Source organism: Elaeis guineensis, chromosome 9, assembly GCF_000442705.2.
Source record: "Elaeis guineensis isolate ETL-2024a chromosome 9, EG11, whole genome shotgun sequence".
In the NCBI taxonomy this organism is placed as follows: domain Eukaryota; kingdom Viridiplantae; phylum Streptophyta; class Magnoliopsida; order Arecales; family Arecaceae; genus Elaeis; species Elaeis guineensis.
In genome coordinates, this window is record NC_026001.2 from 2,482,023 (window position 1) to 2,499,132 (window position 17,110).

The window sequence follows — 17,110 nt, forward strand, 5'->3', positions numbered from 1 at the left end:
AAGTAGACTGAGAAGATTCGCTTGCCGGTGGGTCAATTGAGTGGGTAACCTATTGCTCAGCATGTGTGTAGCCTGTACGACTTCTTGAATTTTTTTTTTTAAAGAAAAAAAGGGAAATAAACATATTAGTATTGATGAACTAGATAGAGTTTATTGAATATTTTGGACAGATCTTGGACAAGATCCTCTGCTGCTGATGCTGCTTCCATAGGTGAGCTGTTTGTCCTGGAAGGTGTAGCAGTTTCTCCCACAAGGAAGTTAGGGTCGCTCTCCAATAGCAGAAGGCACCAGCCTCAATTTAAGGCCGCATATATATTTTTTTTAAGAATATCTGGAGGAAATGGGGCCTTTAGTCTTGCTAACAAGAACAACCGAACAAGACGGCTATGGTTACCAAGGTGGTGTGCTTGGCCATGCGCTTCATGATACCTGATAAGACTAAAACGTAGGTCCTCATCATAGCTACAACAGTTCTAATCAATAATTAATCCTTTAGCTCAAGTTACACGAGCTACATTGGTGCACACTACCTAGAAGGCAGGTGGATCACTTTGAGGGAGACAAGTTGTTCGGGACAACCCATCCATGATTGTAGATGACACTGGTCTTCCATAAGCGGGACTCTTTAGTTTCTAACAACGAGTTCATTATCTAAATAATTTAAAAAAAATTTATTTATCAAAATAATATATTTTTTAATTTATTTATAAAAATAATATAAATCTATAAAACGTCATTTGAAATGGCGTTTTATAGTGTCCACCTCACCACCCTCTCTACACCACGTGGACGGCAAAAAAAAATGAAAAAATAAAAAAAATAGTAAAAAAATAAAAATTATAATTTTAAATTTTTTAAAAAATAAAAATTTTAATTTTGATTCAAATAAAAATTATCATTTCAAATTAGTATCCCCATTTCAAATTATTTTTTTAAAAAAATATCCCAAAAAAAAAAGGGTCTAAAAAAATAAAAAATGTCATTAAAAAAAGAGAAAAAGAATGAGAAAAAAATAAAAATTATAATTCTAAATTTTAAGAAAATAAAAATTTTAATTTTAATTCAAATAAAAATCATCATTTTCAATTACAATCCCTATTTCAAATTATTTTTTTAAAAAAATATCCCAAAAATATACCTAAAAAAAATAAAAAATATGAAACACCATAAAAAAGGAAAAAATAAAAAAAATAAAAAAAATAAAAATTTTAATTTTAATTTTTTTTAAAAAAATTAATTTTAATTCAAATAAAAATCACCATTTCAAATTAGTATCCCCATTTCAAATTAATTTTTTTAAAAAAATATCTAAAAAAAAATACCTCCAAAAAAATATAAAAAATAAAAAATATCATAAAAAAATTAAAAAAATAAAAATTATAATTTTAAATTAAAAAAATTAAAAATTTTAATTTTAATTCAAATAAAAAACATCATTTTAAATTATTTTCTCCATTTCAAATTAATTTTTTTAAAAAATATCCCAAAAAAGAAAAAAATACCTTTAAAAATACCAAAAAAATAAGGAAAAAATGGTAAAAATAGAAAAAAATTAAAATTAAAATTTTAAATTATAAAAAAAATAAAAATTTTAATTTTAATTCAAAAAAAATCATCATTTCAAATTACTTTCCTCATTTCAAATTAATTTTTTTAATAAAATACCATAAGAAAGAGAAAAAATACCTCAAAAAAATAAATAAAATAAAAAGTACTATAAAAAAAGAAAAAAATAAAAAAAATTAAAATTAAAATTTTAAATTTAAAAAAAAATAAAAATTTTAATTCTGAGATATATGAGACACATGAGACTATGTGTATCCATGTCCACAAAGCATAATATCTGATCACTTGAAATGACGTTTTCAAAAATAGACTTAAATATCAAAAAAATAAAATAATATAAATTTTAAATTTTAAAAATAAAAAATAAGAAAATAAAAATTATAAAAATTATAATTTTAAATTTAAAAAAATAAAAATTTTAAATTTAATTAAAATAAATTTTAATTCAAAAAAAATGAAATAAAAATTTTAATTTTAATTCAAATAAATTTTAAAAAAAATAAAAAATCAATCCGTATCATCCTCATACCGACTTATAGCAGTCCAAACCGCATCGCCCCGAGCGATTAATAAAAGCACCATAATGTACCGGAGCCTTACCGACTTATACTGGCCTATACCACACCGTACGTAGCTGTTCATGCCCGTAATAGATCGAGATGTACCAGTACGGTCCAATTTATCTCATTTATCGAAAAATCAGATTGAACTTTGCTGGTTCCCCACCGACTTGTCTGACTTAGCTTATTTTTAGATATTTCAAGAAATATAATTAAATTATCTGACATATTATTATTATTTATGTTATAATTTTTATAGCCCTTTTAGCATAACTTTTTCTCTCCTAATGTTCTAAGACACATGAGACTATGTGTATCCATGTGCACAAAGCATAATATCTGATTACTTGAAATTAAATAATATAAAATAGAATCAATAATTAATAATATAAAATAGAATAAAAATATCAAGTGTATAAAAAATAATACAATAAAAGTTTCAAAAATACTAAACACAAATCTAAAAAAATATTAAGTCCCACAAAGACGTCGCGGTGCCCGTGGTCGCTTGGACCTTCTCAGGAAGGTCCTCAACGGCTGCTCCTACTCCTATATCTGCTGTGACGGCTTCTCCCCTATATCAGTGGAGGTCTACTGGTCATGCTGCTCAGGAATAACTGGTGCTGTCGGATCATCTACAGACAGAGCGACCCCCTCAATCCTCTCATCTGGGTATACGGATGGATCTGAAAAGAAAGTATCATACTCATGTGGCCAACTGGTACCTGATGATGTCATCTGGGGGATGTAGGAAGAAGAAAGTGCTACCATCTGTGGATCAAAAAGTGGTGGCATCTGTGCAGCATGTAGTGATGATATCTGTGGAATATGCGGTGATGGCATATGTGGAACATATGGTGATGGCGTATATCTCATATCTGGCACATCGGCTGTTCCATATCAAGGCGCACAGCTATCTGGGTCAACACCAATCGCCACAAATATTTTCGAACTTGTTCTCTCTATCTCACGCAGTATCCGAATCCGTTCGTCTTCATCAGTCGTAGATAAAGCACGACGAGCATCCAACACAAGATCCGACTAGAATCAGTCTACATAATAAAAATAAAATTAGCAATATACTATAAAATATAAAATAAAAATATAACATAAATAATATAAACTATTTTTTAATCTTAATTATTAGAAGTAAAGATATTGATATAAAATATAATTTTCGTAGTCTTACCAAAAGACGCACAGCAGAACTCTCGTCCTCGTATCCTGGAACTGCATACCGAGGCTGTCCAGTGACTCGCACTGTAATGCTAAAAAATAAAGCCATATAGTCCTCAGTATATGAATGGCCTCTCAAAAAGGAATCATCATGAACAATGTGATCTCGACGTGCATCCCAAATATCGATGTACTCTGTATGTCTGATATGCTAGTCAATACGAGCTCTCCCTCGTCGATCAATACGATGAAGTCCCTAACTGGTATCAAACTACTCTGGGATGCCCTGAATCTGACCAAATTGCCGTAGGACACGATCGAAAAGATACCATTCTACCACATCAAAATAAATAAGTGGCACCCTAGCAGTCCATATGCAATGTCCAACTGTACACATTTGCGGCAATATAGCCAATATCTCATGTGTATATGGCTCCTACAAAAACTGACAGAGTTAAAATAAAAAAAATTAGTAAGCTAAAATTTTAATAGATTATGAATACTGTAAAATGATATTTGTAAATAAATAAAATTTATCCATCTATATGTATCAACTAATGTATCCAACTAGCACCTATAAACCCGTGCCACTCTTATCGATACATGATGAACGTTGAATGCAACGTTCCATCTACTTGACAGTCTACTCATGGTAAATAATTTTTTTTGGATTTAAAATAGTACTAAATTTAAAGTAAATGAAGCAATATTTTTATACCTATATCCCAATGGTCCGTCTAGTCTGAATGGAATATCAGGGTCATGCTGCTCTGGTGGCATCTCGAGCAACTGTCGCCGTAATGGACTAACAATCGGCATCCTCTCTTATGCCCAAAACTACAAATTTCAAAAAAATCATACCTGATATATCAAATCAGAGCTACAATATTAATTTTTTAAAAATATTAAAAATATAAATTTTTAATTCATATACCTGTAGTAATATAAGATAACCATCAATCTCACTCTGATCGGTATAAGAATCTCGACACATAGCCCTATACAGACAAGCTAGTACTGTACTGCCCCAACTGAGCCTACGAACGAACTCTAAATCTGCCAATAATGGCAAAAACATCAATTTTATCTTGTTCGATGAAGTATCAGGTAATAAAACATCACCTAGCAACCGCAGCACTTGACCCCTGATATACTGCTACACCATCTCCTTTGGTGCATCATCTTCAATGTGAAAATATCGATAACGATCATCCAAACACTCTATCCTGAGTCGTGAATGATCGAAAAACTGGATGTCGGGCTCAAACCCTAGCAATCGTAAGCATAAAGCCTGCCACTCCAGAATGGTAAGCGTGGGATCAACTTCGATAACTAGATTGCCATCAACCGGTAGTCCGGTAAGAATGCTGACATCCTGTAACGTGATGGTCGCCTCATCGAATAGAAGATGAAACATGTGTCTCTAGACACCATCTCTTAAGCAAGGCAGTAATAAGACCAACATCCATCTGTATGCGATCAATCCGATACACTCTATAGAATTCAAGATATCGCAAATAATCCACCACTCTAAGTGGGATATGCTCTGTCCTCCAGAAATCATCATCGGATCGTCGTAGTCTAAGGTGTCTGGGCTCCTGTAATAAGATATAATAATTAGATGATGTATATGATTTTAAAAAAATATTAATAGTAAGAGTAGGATTGGAATGCTTACGCTGCCATCTAAAATAGTCTGTGACCGATGGTGCTCCTGCAATGTAAGAATACTTGTGTCTCGAGGGCTTGGATACCGCGGATCGTAAGCCATAGCACGCTAATGAATCTAAAATAATGATATTATCCCAAGGGTATTAGAGCATGAAAAATATGATAGCCATTTATTTTATAAAAAATATATTTTAAACACAATATTATCATATAATACAACTTAAACATACAATACAGTTCATCTTCGGATAGAAAATAATATTGAAAATACAATCCCACATAAATACACCATAGTGCAGGCCGTCGTCATGTGCCAACATCCACTTCTCCTTTTCTAACTCAGACAACCAGCTCCAAGCCTCTTCATTCACTGTTCTGATCTTACCCATGATATATTTGAACTTGCGAACTTGATGAGTGCTTCCTGCTTGCCATATTACCTTTTTTAGCTGCACATTTTTAAAATGAGTGTTGAAATTACTGCAGATATGTCTTAAGAGTATCAATGATAGACATGTGATAGATTTCATCCAATAGACTCATCTGCGATGGTATTTAATATACCCGGATGCCTGTCAGAAATTAAGCATATTTCATTTCTATCTTTGACGATATGTATTCTGAGCTAGAAAAGAAACCAACTCCAACTTGCAGTCGTCTCCTCATCCACAATTGCATATGCTAATGGAAATATCCCATTCTCTGCATCAATTTCTATTATAATTAACATCTTACCTTTAAACTTTTCATACAAGTGCATACTATCAATGCTGATTATAGGACGGCAGTGCCTAAAATCTTGGATGGATGGTTTGAAAGTCCAGAAAATATAATTTAAAACATCGATATTAGAATTCATAATTTTAAAAAAATTCTATGAAACAACTGTACCAAAATTTGCATGTTGAAGTGCAGCCATATAATAGGATAATTTAGCATAAGACGGCTCCCATTCTCCATAAATATCAATCAATACCTTCTGCTTTCCACATCATGCTTTCCTGTATGACACTGTATATTAAAATTGATCATTAACAGTTGCCACAATAGCTTCAACTCTAACACTGGGATCTTTCTCAATAATATGTTGGACTAGTGTGCTAATCATCCTTCTACTGACATGTTTGTGGTCTTGACTCAACCCCGTAAATAAACAAGTGTGAGGACCCTCATATCTTGTGATTTGAAAATATCTGTATTTTTTCAACAATACAGCATGAAACCTTCATTTATAATTTTGAACATTATCTGATGATGTGCATCGTACGGACCACAACTTTGAATGTGACTGAACTATATTGTATGTCCGATGCTTCATAATGTCATAAAGATAAATAGCTCTCCTTATATAATCTTTACTCTCAAACATTAGACCTTTAGAAAATTCAGTCATCGAAGAGTCCCAAAATTGATAGCCAGAGTTCAATGTTCGACCAGCACTAACACAACCACCATCATCTAAATTTATATCGTTAAAAAATTATGAGGGTTCGTGCAAATGAGGTTGAGGTTCTCCCACAATAATATTAGGCTGAACATCTTCATCATCATCCTCATCTTCACCATCATCATCATGACTGCTACTGTCCTCATCCATCTAATAGTCTTTATCTCCGCTTTCATCCGACTCAAAGCCTAAATTATCAGAATTTATTCCACCGCCTACCCAGTCATCGTTCCCTATATGAGTATCATCTCCCGCGCTTACCACTACTTCTACCAAAAGAGAAGTCACCATAGCAAAAGACACAGGAGAAGTCATCATAGAACTTTGAATAATTGGACAACTAAGACCGGTAATAGTAGAATATTATTCTGCAAATATGACCTCAACACTATCGGTTTGCACTATAGGAGTTACGAAAGGCGAGGAAGGCCTAACAGTATTGTCCGTTTGGGTTAAAAGCCGACTATAGTATTCAAAACTCGGTACATCTTTCTTTTCAATATATAATTCTAAAAATTGATATTCTAAATATTTTAAAGAAAATATCAGCATTTCTTCGACATCTTCATCGTCATCAATTGGAACTAAGATATACTTGCTCTGCATTAACTGTCCCGACAGATTAGGAGATCTCCATTTCAATTTTATTTCATATTTTTCTTTGTCTACAGGAATACTGCTGTATAAATAGTCCAAAAATTTTTGACGTGATAATGATGAAGATACTCTAATCATTCGGTTTACAGGGTGACAGTACTGCACACCAGTTTTGTCATTCTGTATTAGTACATCATAATACAATAGTACACGAATCCGAGTACTGACCATTTTCTCAGAGAAATCTATGACAAAATCAAAATCAAAAAATTTAGTATTAGTAATTATTTTATCATTTCAAAAGATTTATATGATAAATACATTATATCATCAATAAATAGGTACAGATAGGTCTTATCCCATTCGAAAATTATATTAATTCTATAGGTTAATTACATTAATCAAACGATATACAATAGGGACTGAAAGAAATTATGGCAGTATTTCTCCTTAGTTTTCTCCACACGGCTGAAAATATGTGAAGAGAACTAAAGAAAAATACTGTTCAAAATTTTTCTTGAATCCTCTGCATATCGTTCGAATAATATAATTACCTACAAAATTAAATGCAATTCTCAAACTATTCAAACTGGACAATCAATTGACCAATATATATATTTTACGGTGCCCGTACAAAAATATATAATCAAATATATATTTTATATGGATACCGTAGAATATCCTACATTGGTCAACTGACGGGTCTACAGTTCCATGAAATGTAACATATTTTAAAATTCTTAAATTAGGGTTGAATCAAATTTTAAATCAAATCTGAATCTAATGAGACAAAAATAAAAAATAATGAGACAAAAAAAATAAAAAAACTGAAATAGGAGATGGGGGGCGCACAGGGCCCCCGTCGGTCGGTTGCTGTAGGGCCATTGTCGACCAGCCACCGTAGGGCCGCCAATGGGCCAAGGATGTGGTGGGGGGGCGCAAGGCTACCGCCGACCGACCGCCATTGGGCTGCACGGGACCATCGCAGGGGGGCCATCATCGGTCGACCGCAATAGGGCCGCATGGGGCCACCGTCGGTCGGCCACCGCAGGGCCACCACCGGTTGGTTGGAGCAAGGCCGTGCGGGGCCGCCGTCGGGGGGCCGCACAAGGCTGCCGCCATCTGCTGACGAGGGGGGAGGGCCAACGAGGGGGGCAGGTGGGGAGGGGGCAGTCGCCGCTTGCCTGCCACTGGGCCAAGGATATGGAGGAGGGGTGGCGTGCGGCGCCGCCGTCGGGGGGCAGTTGCCGACACGCCATAGGGCCGTCGCAGGCCGAGCAAGGGGGAAGGGCACGGGGAGGGGTGGGGTGGCCGCCGCTGGCCCACCGGCGGGCCAACGACATTGGGGGCACGTGGGTCCGTCGCCGGTCGCTGTTGTCAGCGGGCCAAGAAAAAGGAGAGAAGAGAAAGAGAGAGAGAGGAGAGGAAAGAGAGAAGAGGGAGCTTACCACTGTTGGAGCTCGCCGTCGTGCCACCGGAGAGGAGAAGGAAGACATCGGAGCTCGCCACCAGGGTGAGTTCTGGTTCTGTTTTTTTTTTGGTCTTAACCAGGTAAAACGCCATGGGAGATGGCGTTTTTAAAAAATGCCATTTCCTATGGCGTTTCTTAATTTCTTTTTTTTTGAGGTATTTTTTTTGAGATATTTTTTTAAAAAAATTAATTTGATATGGAGATGGTAATTTGAAAAGATGATTTTTATTTGAATTAAAATTAAAATTTTTATTTATTTTAAAATTTTAAATTATAATTTTTATTTTTTTCATTTTTTTCCTTTTTTATGGTATTTTTAATTTTTTTTGAGATATTTTTTTTCTTTTTTTAGAATTTATTTTTAAAAAAAATTAATTTAAAATGGAGATAGTAATTTGAAATGGTAATTTTTATTTGAATTAAAATTAAAATTTTTATTTTTTAAATTTTAAATTATAATTTTTATTTTTTTCTCATTTTTTCCCTTTTTTATGATTTTTTTTTTTATTTTTTAGGTATTTTTTTTCTTTCTTTGGGATATTTAAAAAAAAAATTGAAATGGAGATAGTAATTTGAAATTGTAATTTTTATTTAAATTAAAGTTAAAATTTTTATTTTTTTAAAAAAATAAAAATTATAATTTTTATTTTTTTCCCATTTTTTTCATTTTTTTATTTTTTTATGATATTTTTTATTTTTTATTATTTTTGAGGTATTTTTTCTTATTTGGGATATTTTATTAAAAAAATTAATTTGAAATGAGGAAAGTAATTTGAAATGATGATTTTTTTGAATTTAAATTTAAATTTTTATTTTTTAAAAATTTAAAATTTTAATTTTAATTTTTTTCTATTTTTTTCTCATTTTTTCTCTTTTTTTATGGTATTTTTTATTTTTTTATTTTTTTGGGTACTTTTTCTTTTTTTTGGGGTATTTTATTAAAAAAATTAATTTGAAATGGAGAAAATAATTTCAAACGATGAATTTTTTCAATTAAAATTATTTTTTTTATAAAATAAAATTTTTGTTTTTTTTTTCTATTTTTTATCATTTTTTGGTATATTTTTTGGGATATTTTTTAAAAAAATTAATTTAAAATGAGAAAAGTAATTTGAAATTATGTTTTTTATTTGAATTAAAATTAAAATTTTTATTTCTTTTAAAATTTAGAGTTATAATTTTTATTTTTTTTCTATTTTTTTATGGTGTTTTTTATTTTTTTATTTTTTTGAGGTATTTCTTTTCTTTTTTTGGCATTTTTTTTAAAATTAATTTGAAAAGGGGATACTAATTTGAAATGGTGATTTTTATTTGAATTAAAATTAAATTTTTTTAAAAAAATTATATTTGTAATTTTTTATTTTTTTCATTTTTTTATGGTGTTTTTTTATTTTTTTAGATATTTTTTTCTTTTTTGATATATTTTTTTAAAAAAATTAATTTGTAATAGGGATTGTAATTAGAAATGATGATTTTTATTTGAATTAAAATTAAAATTTTTATTTTTTAAAATTTAGAATTACAATTTTTTTTTCACATTCTTTTTTTTTTCTTTTTTTTTATGATCTTTTTTATTTTTTTAGACCTATTTTTTGTTTGGGATATTTTTTTTAAAAAATAATTTGAAATGGGGATACTAATTTGAAATGTTGATTTTTATCTGAATCAAAGTTAAAATTTTTATTTTTTTATAAATTTAAAATTATAATTTTTATTTATTTTTTTTATTTTTTTTAAAAAGTAAAAAATTAAAATCATCATTTCAAATAGCATTTTCAAAAACGTAATTTCAAACGATGATTTTAATTTTTTTGAGGATGGTGAGATGGACATTATAAAATACTATTTCAAGTGATGTTTTATAGATTTATATTATTTTTATATATAAATTTAAAAATATATTATTTTGATAAATAATTTTTTTAAAAATTATTTAGGTAATAAACCTGATTAAAAAAAAAAAAATTTCTGTATCCATCCATGTAATGTGAACCCATCGTTAATCGGACGACTGCAGTATGGACTCATGGGTACAACGTACGCCCCTCCCTAAGGGTGCTAGACTGCGACGGAAGTCGGTGGGGTTTTAGGGGCCGAACAACCAACCCTCGCCGATAAGGGCTCGCCGATCTCCGCCTATCCTGTCTTACCCCGCTCCCTTGTTGCCCCCTTTGGCTCCCCCACCAAAAGAAGTCTCGTCCTCCCTCTATGGAATCCTGATGAGGTCTATCCTTCGTCCCCCTTTAATTGTGTCCTTTTGGGCTTTTCTTTCTGGAATTATTTCTGGCCTTCGCGTTGTTGTCCATCGATTCTCTCCCGTTTCCAGCTTTCTTTCTCAAATTTTCTTGTTGATGATTTTTTTGTATAATTTCTGTTTGTTTTTAAAAAAATTACCTGGTTTTGTGAATAGGTCTGGAGATAAAGCTCGCTTTTTTGGCATTGAATGTGGTTTGGAGGTCCAAATTCCAAGGTATTTTTATTTTTTTTAACGATCTGATTCGATGATTTTTATGCTCTCAACTATTAATATTGTTTTTTCTTTGACTCAATTGTAGTTATTGTCTTTTTGATTCCTTTGTTCCAAAACACTAGGTCTTAGAGGGGCAGTCTCAGATGGAATTGCAAACTTCTGGAATTTTAGGTGTTTGAAACTCCTGACTGCAAATAAATTCATATCAATCACCGGGAATTCCGTGTGTTGCGAAAATGACAACACAAGTAGCACACTGTACGCCATTTAGCCGACAGTGTTCGGGTGGAATTCTACGAAGTCCTGGACGAAGAATTTTAGCTGAGAATCGGACCAGTAGAAATAGCTCACTCAAAATGATTAGCAAAGAGAATGGCCTTTTGGAAATGGGGCAGAGTGTCGTTTCTTGCTCTTCTCGTGTTCGATGTTCTGCTAACTCTCACAGCGTCAGCTCACTTCACAGTAAAGATCCTTTCTTGAATCTCCACCCTGAGGTTTCCTTGCTGCAAGGAGACAAGCATGACACAGTTATTGATCCGAGGAAAGAAAATGTGGGTGGTAATGTTGTGGAGAGCTTAAGAGGCTCATCTGTACCAAATGATTATAATGAGGCCAAGATCAAGGTCATTGGCGTTGGTGGTGGGGGTTCCAATGCTGTCAATAGGATGATTGAGAGTGATATGAAGGGTGTGGAGTTTTGGATTGTTAACACAGATGTTCAAGCGATGAGGATGTCACCTGTCTTTCCTGAGCATCGTTTGCAAATTGGTCAGGAGCTGACCAGAGGGCTTGGTGCTGGTGGGAACCCAGATATTGGTATGAATGCTGCAAAGGAAAGCAAGGAGTCAATACAGGAGGCAGTTTACGGTGCTGATATGGTCTTTGTGACGGTAATTAGATCATGTTGTTTAGGATGTTGGTTTTATTCATAAAGCACAGTTCTTTCCTCATTGAGTTTGTTTATGTTAAAATTCTGAGTGTCATTATTGTTGAATTTGTAGTATCTCATGCATTACGCTCTTGGCTATTTTTTGTGAGTTTGAGAGGAATGGTGATGATGCTTTAACTGAAGCATCTGGTGCCTATTTTCTTTAAAGAGATGTTGTTCATGTTCGAAACAATGTTTACTGCTCATAATTTCCCCACATAATATACAATCATATTGTTGCTTGTTTCTTTCTTTTTTGAAAAGGCTAAGCACAAACACTATAGATTACTACTATTATGGTACTTAGATAATTTTTGTGCATGTTCCCAAGCACATCTGCTATGTCCAACTTTATTTACAGAATTCTGCAGGTTAAGTATAAAGTCAAACTGTTTTAAGTATCAAGCTGTTAATAAAAAGAAGAAAAAGGAAAAAAAAAAGGGAATGTTATGCAACAAAGCGGAAGTTTTGTTCTGAAACATATGTATGCATCTGACACAACTTGTGCAGAATATGCATGTGCATTGTGAGATTTGCCATTAAGATTGCGATAAACTTACTAATCTGTGGTGATATTCATGATAAGACATTCCTTCCAGAAAGGGAACCAAGAGGTGTAACAAATAGAGTTTTTTTTTCATAGATTCAGTTATTCTGAGTCACCGAGTTAAGCATGATCTTCTAATGTATTGAATTTAATCTTTCTATTAGAGTTTTGTTTCAAAGCATATTGTTTTGTGTTTCTGTTCCTCTTTCTATTTTCTGTTCTCAAACTTATTGCATTTACTTTTTATCAGCTTGAGCTTTTTTATTATAGCGATACCAGCATCGCTAGTAATTTGGAAAAAGCGAGCTTATTCCCTTCATAATATTTAGTAAAGCCATTTCCCTAATGGTACGAATTCACTTCGTTTTTTTTTTTTTTTTTTTCCAATGAGATTGTAAGATGAAATTCTATTCGCAGGCTGGAATGGGTGGGGGAACTGGAACTGGTGGTGCTCCTGTAATTGCTGGGGTTGCCAAATCAATGGGCATCTTAACTGTGGGCATTGTCACAACCCCTTTCTCTTTTGAAGGACGAAGACGGGCAGTTCAGGCACAGGAAGGAATTGCAGCTTTAAGAGAAAATGTTGATACACTTATTGTCATCCCAAATGACAAGCTGTTAACAGCTGTCTCTCCAAATACTCCTGTGATGGAAGCATTTAACTTGGCTGATGATATACTTCGACAAGGTGTCCGTGGCATATCTGATATAATCACGGTATATGTGCAACATTCCGTTTATATAATTAGCTGACTTATCTATTTCATTTTTTTCATGCATAAGCAACACTGGATCTATAAGCAATTTTAGGTACTGGAAGGTTAGGGCTTAGGGGTTGACTGCCATTTTTCTCCAAAAATCTGCAAGCAGAAATCTCTTAGAGAAAGGATTATGATGAAGATGTAATATCTAGTAGACTTTTGGGTTGCTAGGGTGGTGAATAAGATAAGGGGGGATTCTTGTGCTGAAAGAAACTTGGTTTAAGGATGATTTACAATTGAGCTTGAATAAACCCTATATGAGACTCAATATTGGCTTTCTACTGAGCAGTAGACTTCAGTTTCTTGGCTGCATCAGTTTGCCAGCAAATGCAGAAGTATATTATCCCACACCACCATAGTGAGGATAAATGCAAATTATCAATAGATCGTTTCACGTACCCACCTTCAGGATGGAAGCAATGCCTATTATCCATTGATGCAACTCATCAATTTTCATTGGTCATTATTGACCAATTGTTGCCAAAAGCAAGTTTACCATCTCCCTTGACCCAAAATATGAGTAAATTTTATCGGCAATGTTACTCCTTCAAGATGGGCTCTACTTTTGGACTCTCACTCACACAAGCTATTACTAAACCTTAATAATGATGGAACTAGATTGTGTATAGTCTTCATTTCTAGCATCATTTGACTTCTTTTCTGGACATCTATTTCTTGCAAGAAGAAATCTGTTCTGCTAATAGAAACTTCATGTGTTTACTGGATAGACCTTTGAGCTAACATACTGGCATCTAATCAGTGAGATATGTTAATCGCAGATTCCAGGTTTGGTTAATGTTGACTTTGCTGATGTGCGAGCCATTATGGAAAATGCAGGTTCATCTTTAATGGGCATAGGAACTGCAACAGGTAATTCAAAGAAACAAAAGTTTGTATAGAACTATGAATTTCCATGATTGTGTTTGAAGCTTGGAAAAAAGGCCCCTCAGTTTCTGCTATGCTGACTCAGTTTATATTGCACATTTGAATTTAGCGAAATTTGTTCCTTCCTTATTACTCTTAACAGTACTTAAATGCTATACAGGAAATTGTGGACGTAATTGTTGTTGTAGATTTGTTCATCTGAAAAGTTAAATAGGTTGGATGACACCTTGAAGGGTACTGTAGTTGCTATTGTAGAATGACTCACTTTCCAGAAATGGAACATGAATGGCTTATCATGCAGCCTTTTTCCGGTTATTGTGGATGGGGAGATGGTGTTTCATACTTTCATCCATAACTTTAGCTCTTTCCTTGGGAATACCCAACCACACAGACTCTTTAAGAATTTATGTTGATGAAATGCTGTCCATTTGGTATGTTTTGAAGCTGAGCATCTTGTACTGTTACTGCTTGCTTTTGTTCTAGAAACATCATGGAGAGGAGGAGGTTGCTAGGAGCATGGGTACAGTCGGTTTTCCTTATCAGGAATTATATACACCATACATCTTTAGGATGCCTTTTTTAAGGGAGACAGTTCTATTCAGATCCCAGTAGATCTTGTCATAGCTGGTGTTAGGATCAAAGACAAAAGACTCGGGTTTGATAAATTATATATATACGCTCTAGCAGCTTGCATATAATTCTGGGTGCAAGAAGATCTTATGGATGTTTTCTTCTATTATTCTGCTTCTTTGGAAGAGTAGATCTATAATGGATGAGTATTTGATTTTAGCTAAACAAACTATATTGTAAAATATTTACATTCTGGCAGATTATATTATGCATAATTCAACATTACTTTCGCAGGCAAGACAAGGGCAAGAGATGCCGCTTTAAATGCTATTCATTCCCCTTTACTAGATATTGGTATTGAAAGGGCTACTGGAATTGTTTGGAATATCACTGGAGGAAGTGATTTAACATTGTATGAGGTAGGCTACATCTCCTGCTTCTTTCCCATTAACTTCGTCACCTATTTGCTTGTAGTTTGTATGGAGTTCCATTTACCACTCTGTAATGTGTAAAGTAGGATATCCAGCCCTAAAATTGAAGACGGATGTACTGGTCTCAGTTGATATCAAGGCATGCACCTTTGGAGTCCAAAAAACCATCTGAAAATATTGTACCGAACAAGATGCTGCCTTGTTTCTGATTTTGCATAATATCCTTGAGAGACAACTATGGTTACATAACAAGCTCTGTTTTACCATCTCCATCCTCAATATCTCGATCCTTCTCTCACCAGGTGTATCTTATTGTTGTTTCCCCATTATTTACCTAAAGAAAGGAGTTTCTGAAGTTTATTGAAAGATATATCTTCTTCCATTTATTGTATCCTTCACAGATGACAAATTGATCACCATATTGCTTATAGGTTTAGATATGTATAAGCTTATTGCTCATGATGACTTGGAATGTGTTAATCTCTTCAGTTTTCAGTTGTTCCTTTGGTGTTCACCTGGTTAATGATCTGCAGGTAAATGCTGCGGCAGAAGTAATTTATGACCTTGTCGATCCAAGTGCAAATTTAATATTTGGGGCGGTGATAGATCAGTCACTCAGTGGTCAAGTAAGTTGGGATTTTACAATTTTAAATTGCATAGTGTATTGCATTTTTTTTTTTTTTTGAAATCACCGTTTTGGGGAATATTCGTCTGTTATCAGATGAACCAAAAGACTTGTATGCGTAAACTTGTGCTACTCTTAGATCCCTACCTGATTGAATATGCATTTAAAAAAAAAAAAAAAATTCGGTGCTAAATGATAATTTTGGATAAAATATTGAGTAAATTATATTGTTCTTTTAATGCGTTTACTCGAAGTCAGTTGAACAGGTGATGTACTAGATACATCTGACGTCTATATTATTCTATGTATACATCACTATCAATGGATTAGATTCATGGAACGAAAATAATTGTGATGAACCGTTATGCTTACCTTTATTATTGACAAAGGGTCAACCAAAAAAACTTATAAGCAAATATAGTCAATCTTTCAAGATAGTGTTATGATGATAATTTGTTGATTAATTTGCATTCAGGTGAGCATAACGCTGATTGCCACTGGATTCAAACGCCAGGATGGACCAGAAGGGCAAACTTTGCAAGTATATCACTCATTCTTGTCATCATATATTTTCATTATGTTGATTCTCTTATTTTTCTGATACATCTTGTGTATGCAACCAAAAAGGGTTCCCAATTGGGTCATGGAGATAGCCTGGGGATCAACAGACGCCCAACCTCTTACGTCACCGAAGGCAACACGGTGGAGATCCCAGAGTTTCTAAGGAAGAAAGGACGCTCCCGTTATCCGAGAGCTTGACAGGTTCAACTTTTTTTTTTTTTTTGGTTGGTTAAGGCCGGTTCACTTTTGCAATATGCTATATCTTTGTAGTAGTTTCCTGAAATTGCTTCTTAGCATCACGTCAAAGCCCCTGACCTTCAGTCGAAGTAGCAAATCGTGTAAAAACTGAATTTTTTTTCTTTAAGTCCTTAAAATTTTCTTTTCCCGTATTGTAGCTCTTTTTTCTTTTTTTCGTTGTCTCTCTCTCTCTGTCTCTCTCATGAAGATACTCCAGCTTTAGTGTTTGGATGTCCTTATTTTAGGTGGAATAAGGGCTTATTCCCCTAAACATTAGAAAAAGTGGTGGTGATAGATCCTGCAGATTTAACAATCCAGTCAATCCTGCATGAATTGCATCTTATTTTTATTTATCTTGATTTAACTATTCTTGATGGATCATGAAATAGTTTATTCTAAATCTTTAATGAATATTAATTGCATCTTGTTTTAGGTATATGAAATAACATTATACTAATTATATCTTATTTTTGATAGATTTTCAACCAAACAAAAATTTAAAATAAACATGATAAATAATTATTCTCTGAAAATTTATATTTTTATTTTAAAAATATAAAAAAGATAACCAAACACTGCCGAATTTGAGGAACAAAGGTCCGTTTGG

General features: G+C 33.2%; 1 protein-coding gene across 1 annotated transcript; it reads left to right on the forward strand.

The window, feature by feature from the left end:
- The first annotated feature begins 10,516 nt into the window (after positions 1-10,516).
- Positions 10,517-16,655, forward strand: LOC105052129 (cell division protein FtsZ homolog 2-2, chloroplastic). The gene is made up of 9 exons (XM_010932840.4): positions 10,517-10,712; positions 10,899-10,958; positions 11,081-11,848; positions 12,851-13,150; positions 13,974-14,064; positions 14,944-15,068; positions 15,614-15,706; positions 16,181-16,246; positions 16,333-16,655. The coding sequence occupies exons 3-9, from the start codon at positions 11,195-11,197 to the stop codon at positions 16,462-16,464; spliced, it is 1,461 nt and encodes a 486-aa protein (XP_010931142.1). The 5' UTR covers positions 10,517-10,712; positions 10,899-10,958; positions 11,081-11,194; the 3' UTR covers positions 16,465-16,655.
- The last annotated feature ends 455 nt before the right edge of the window (positions 16,656-17,110 follow it).

Coding starts and splice junctions, on each gene's coding strand:
- LOC105052129 (XM_010932840.4), top strand. CDS start 11,195: ATGACAACACAAGTAGCACACTGTACGCCATTTAGCCGACAGTGTTCG. Junction 13,151..13,973: donor GCATATCTGATATAATCACG/GTATATGTGCAA, acceptor TGTTAATCGCAG/ATTCCAGGTTTGGTTAATGT. Junction 16,247..16,332: donor CAGAAGGGCAAACTTTGCAA/GTATATCACTCA, acceptor GCAACCAAAAAG/GGTTCCCAATTGGGTCATGG.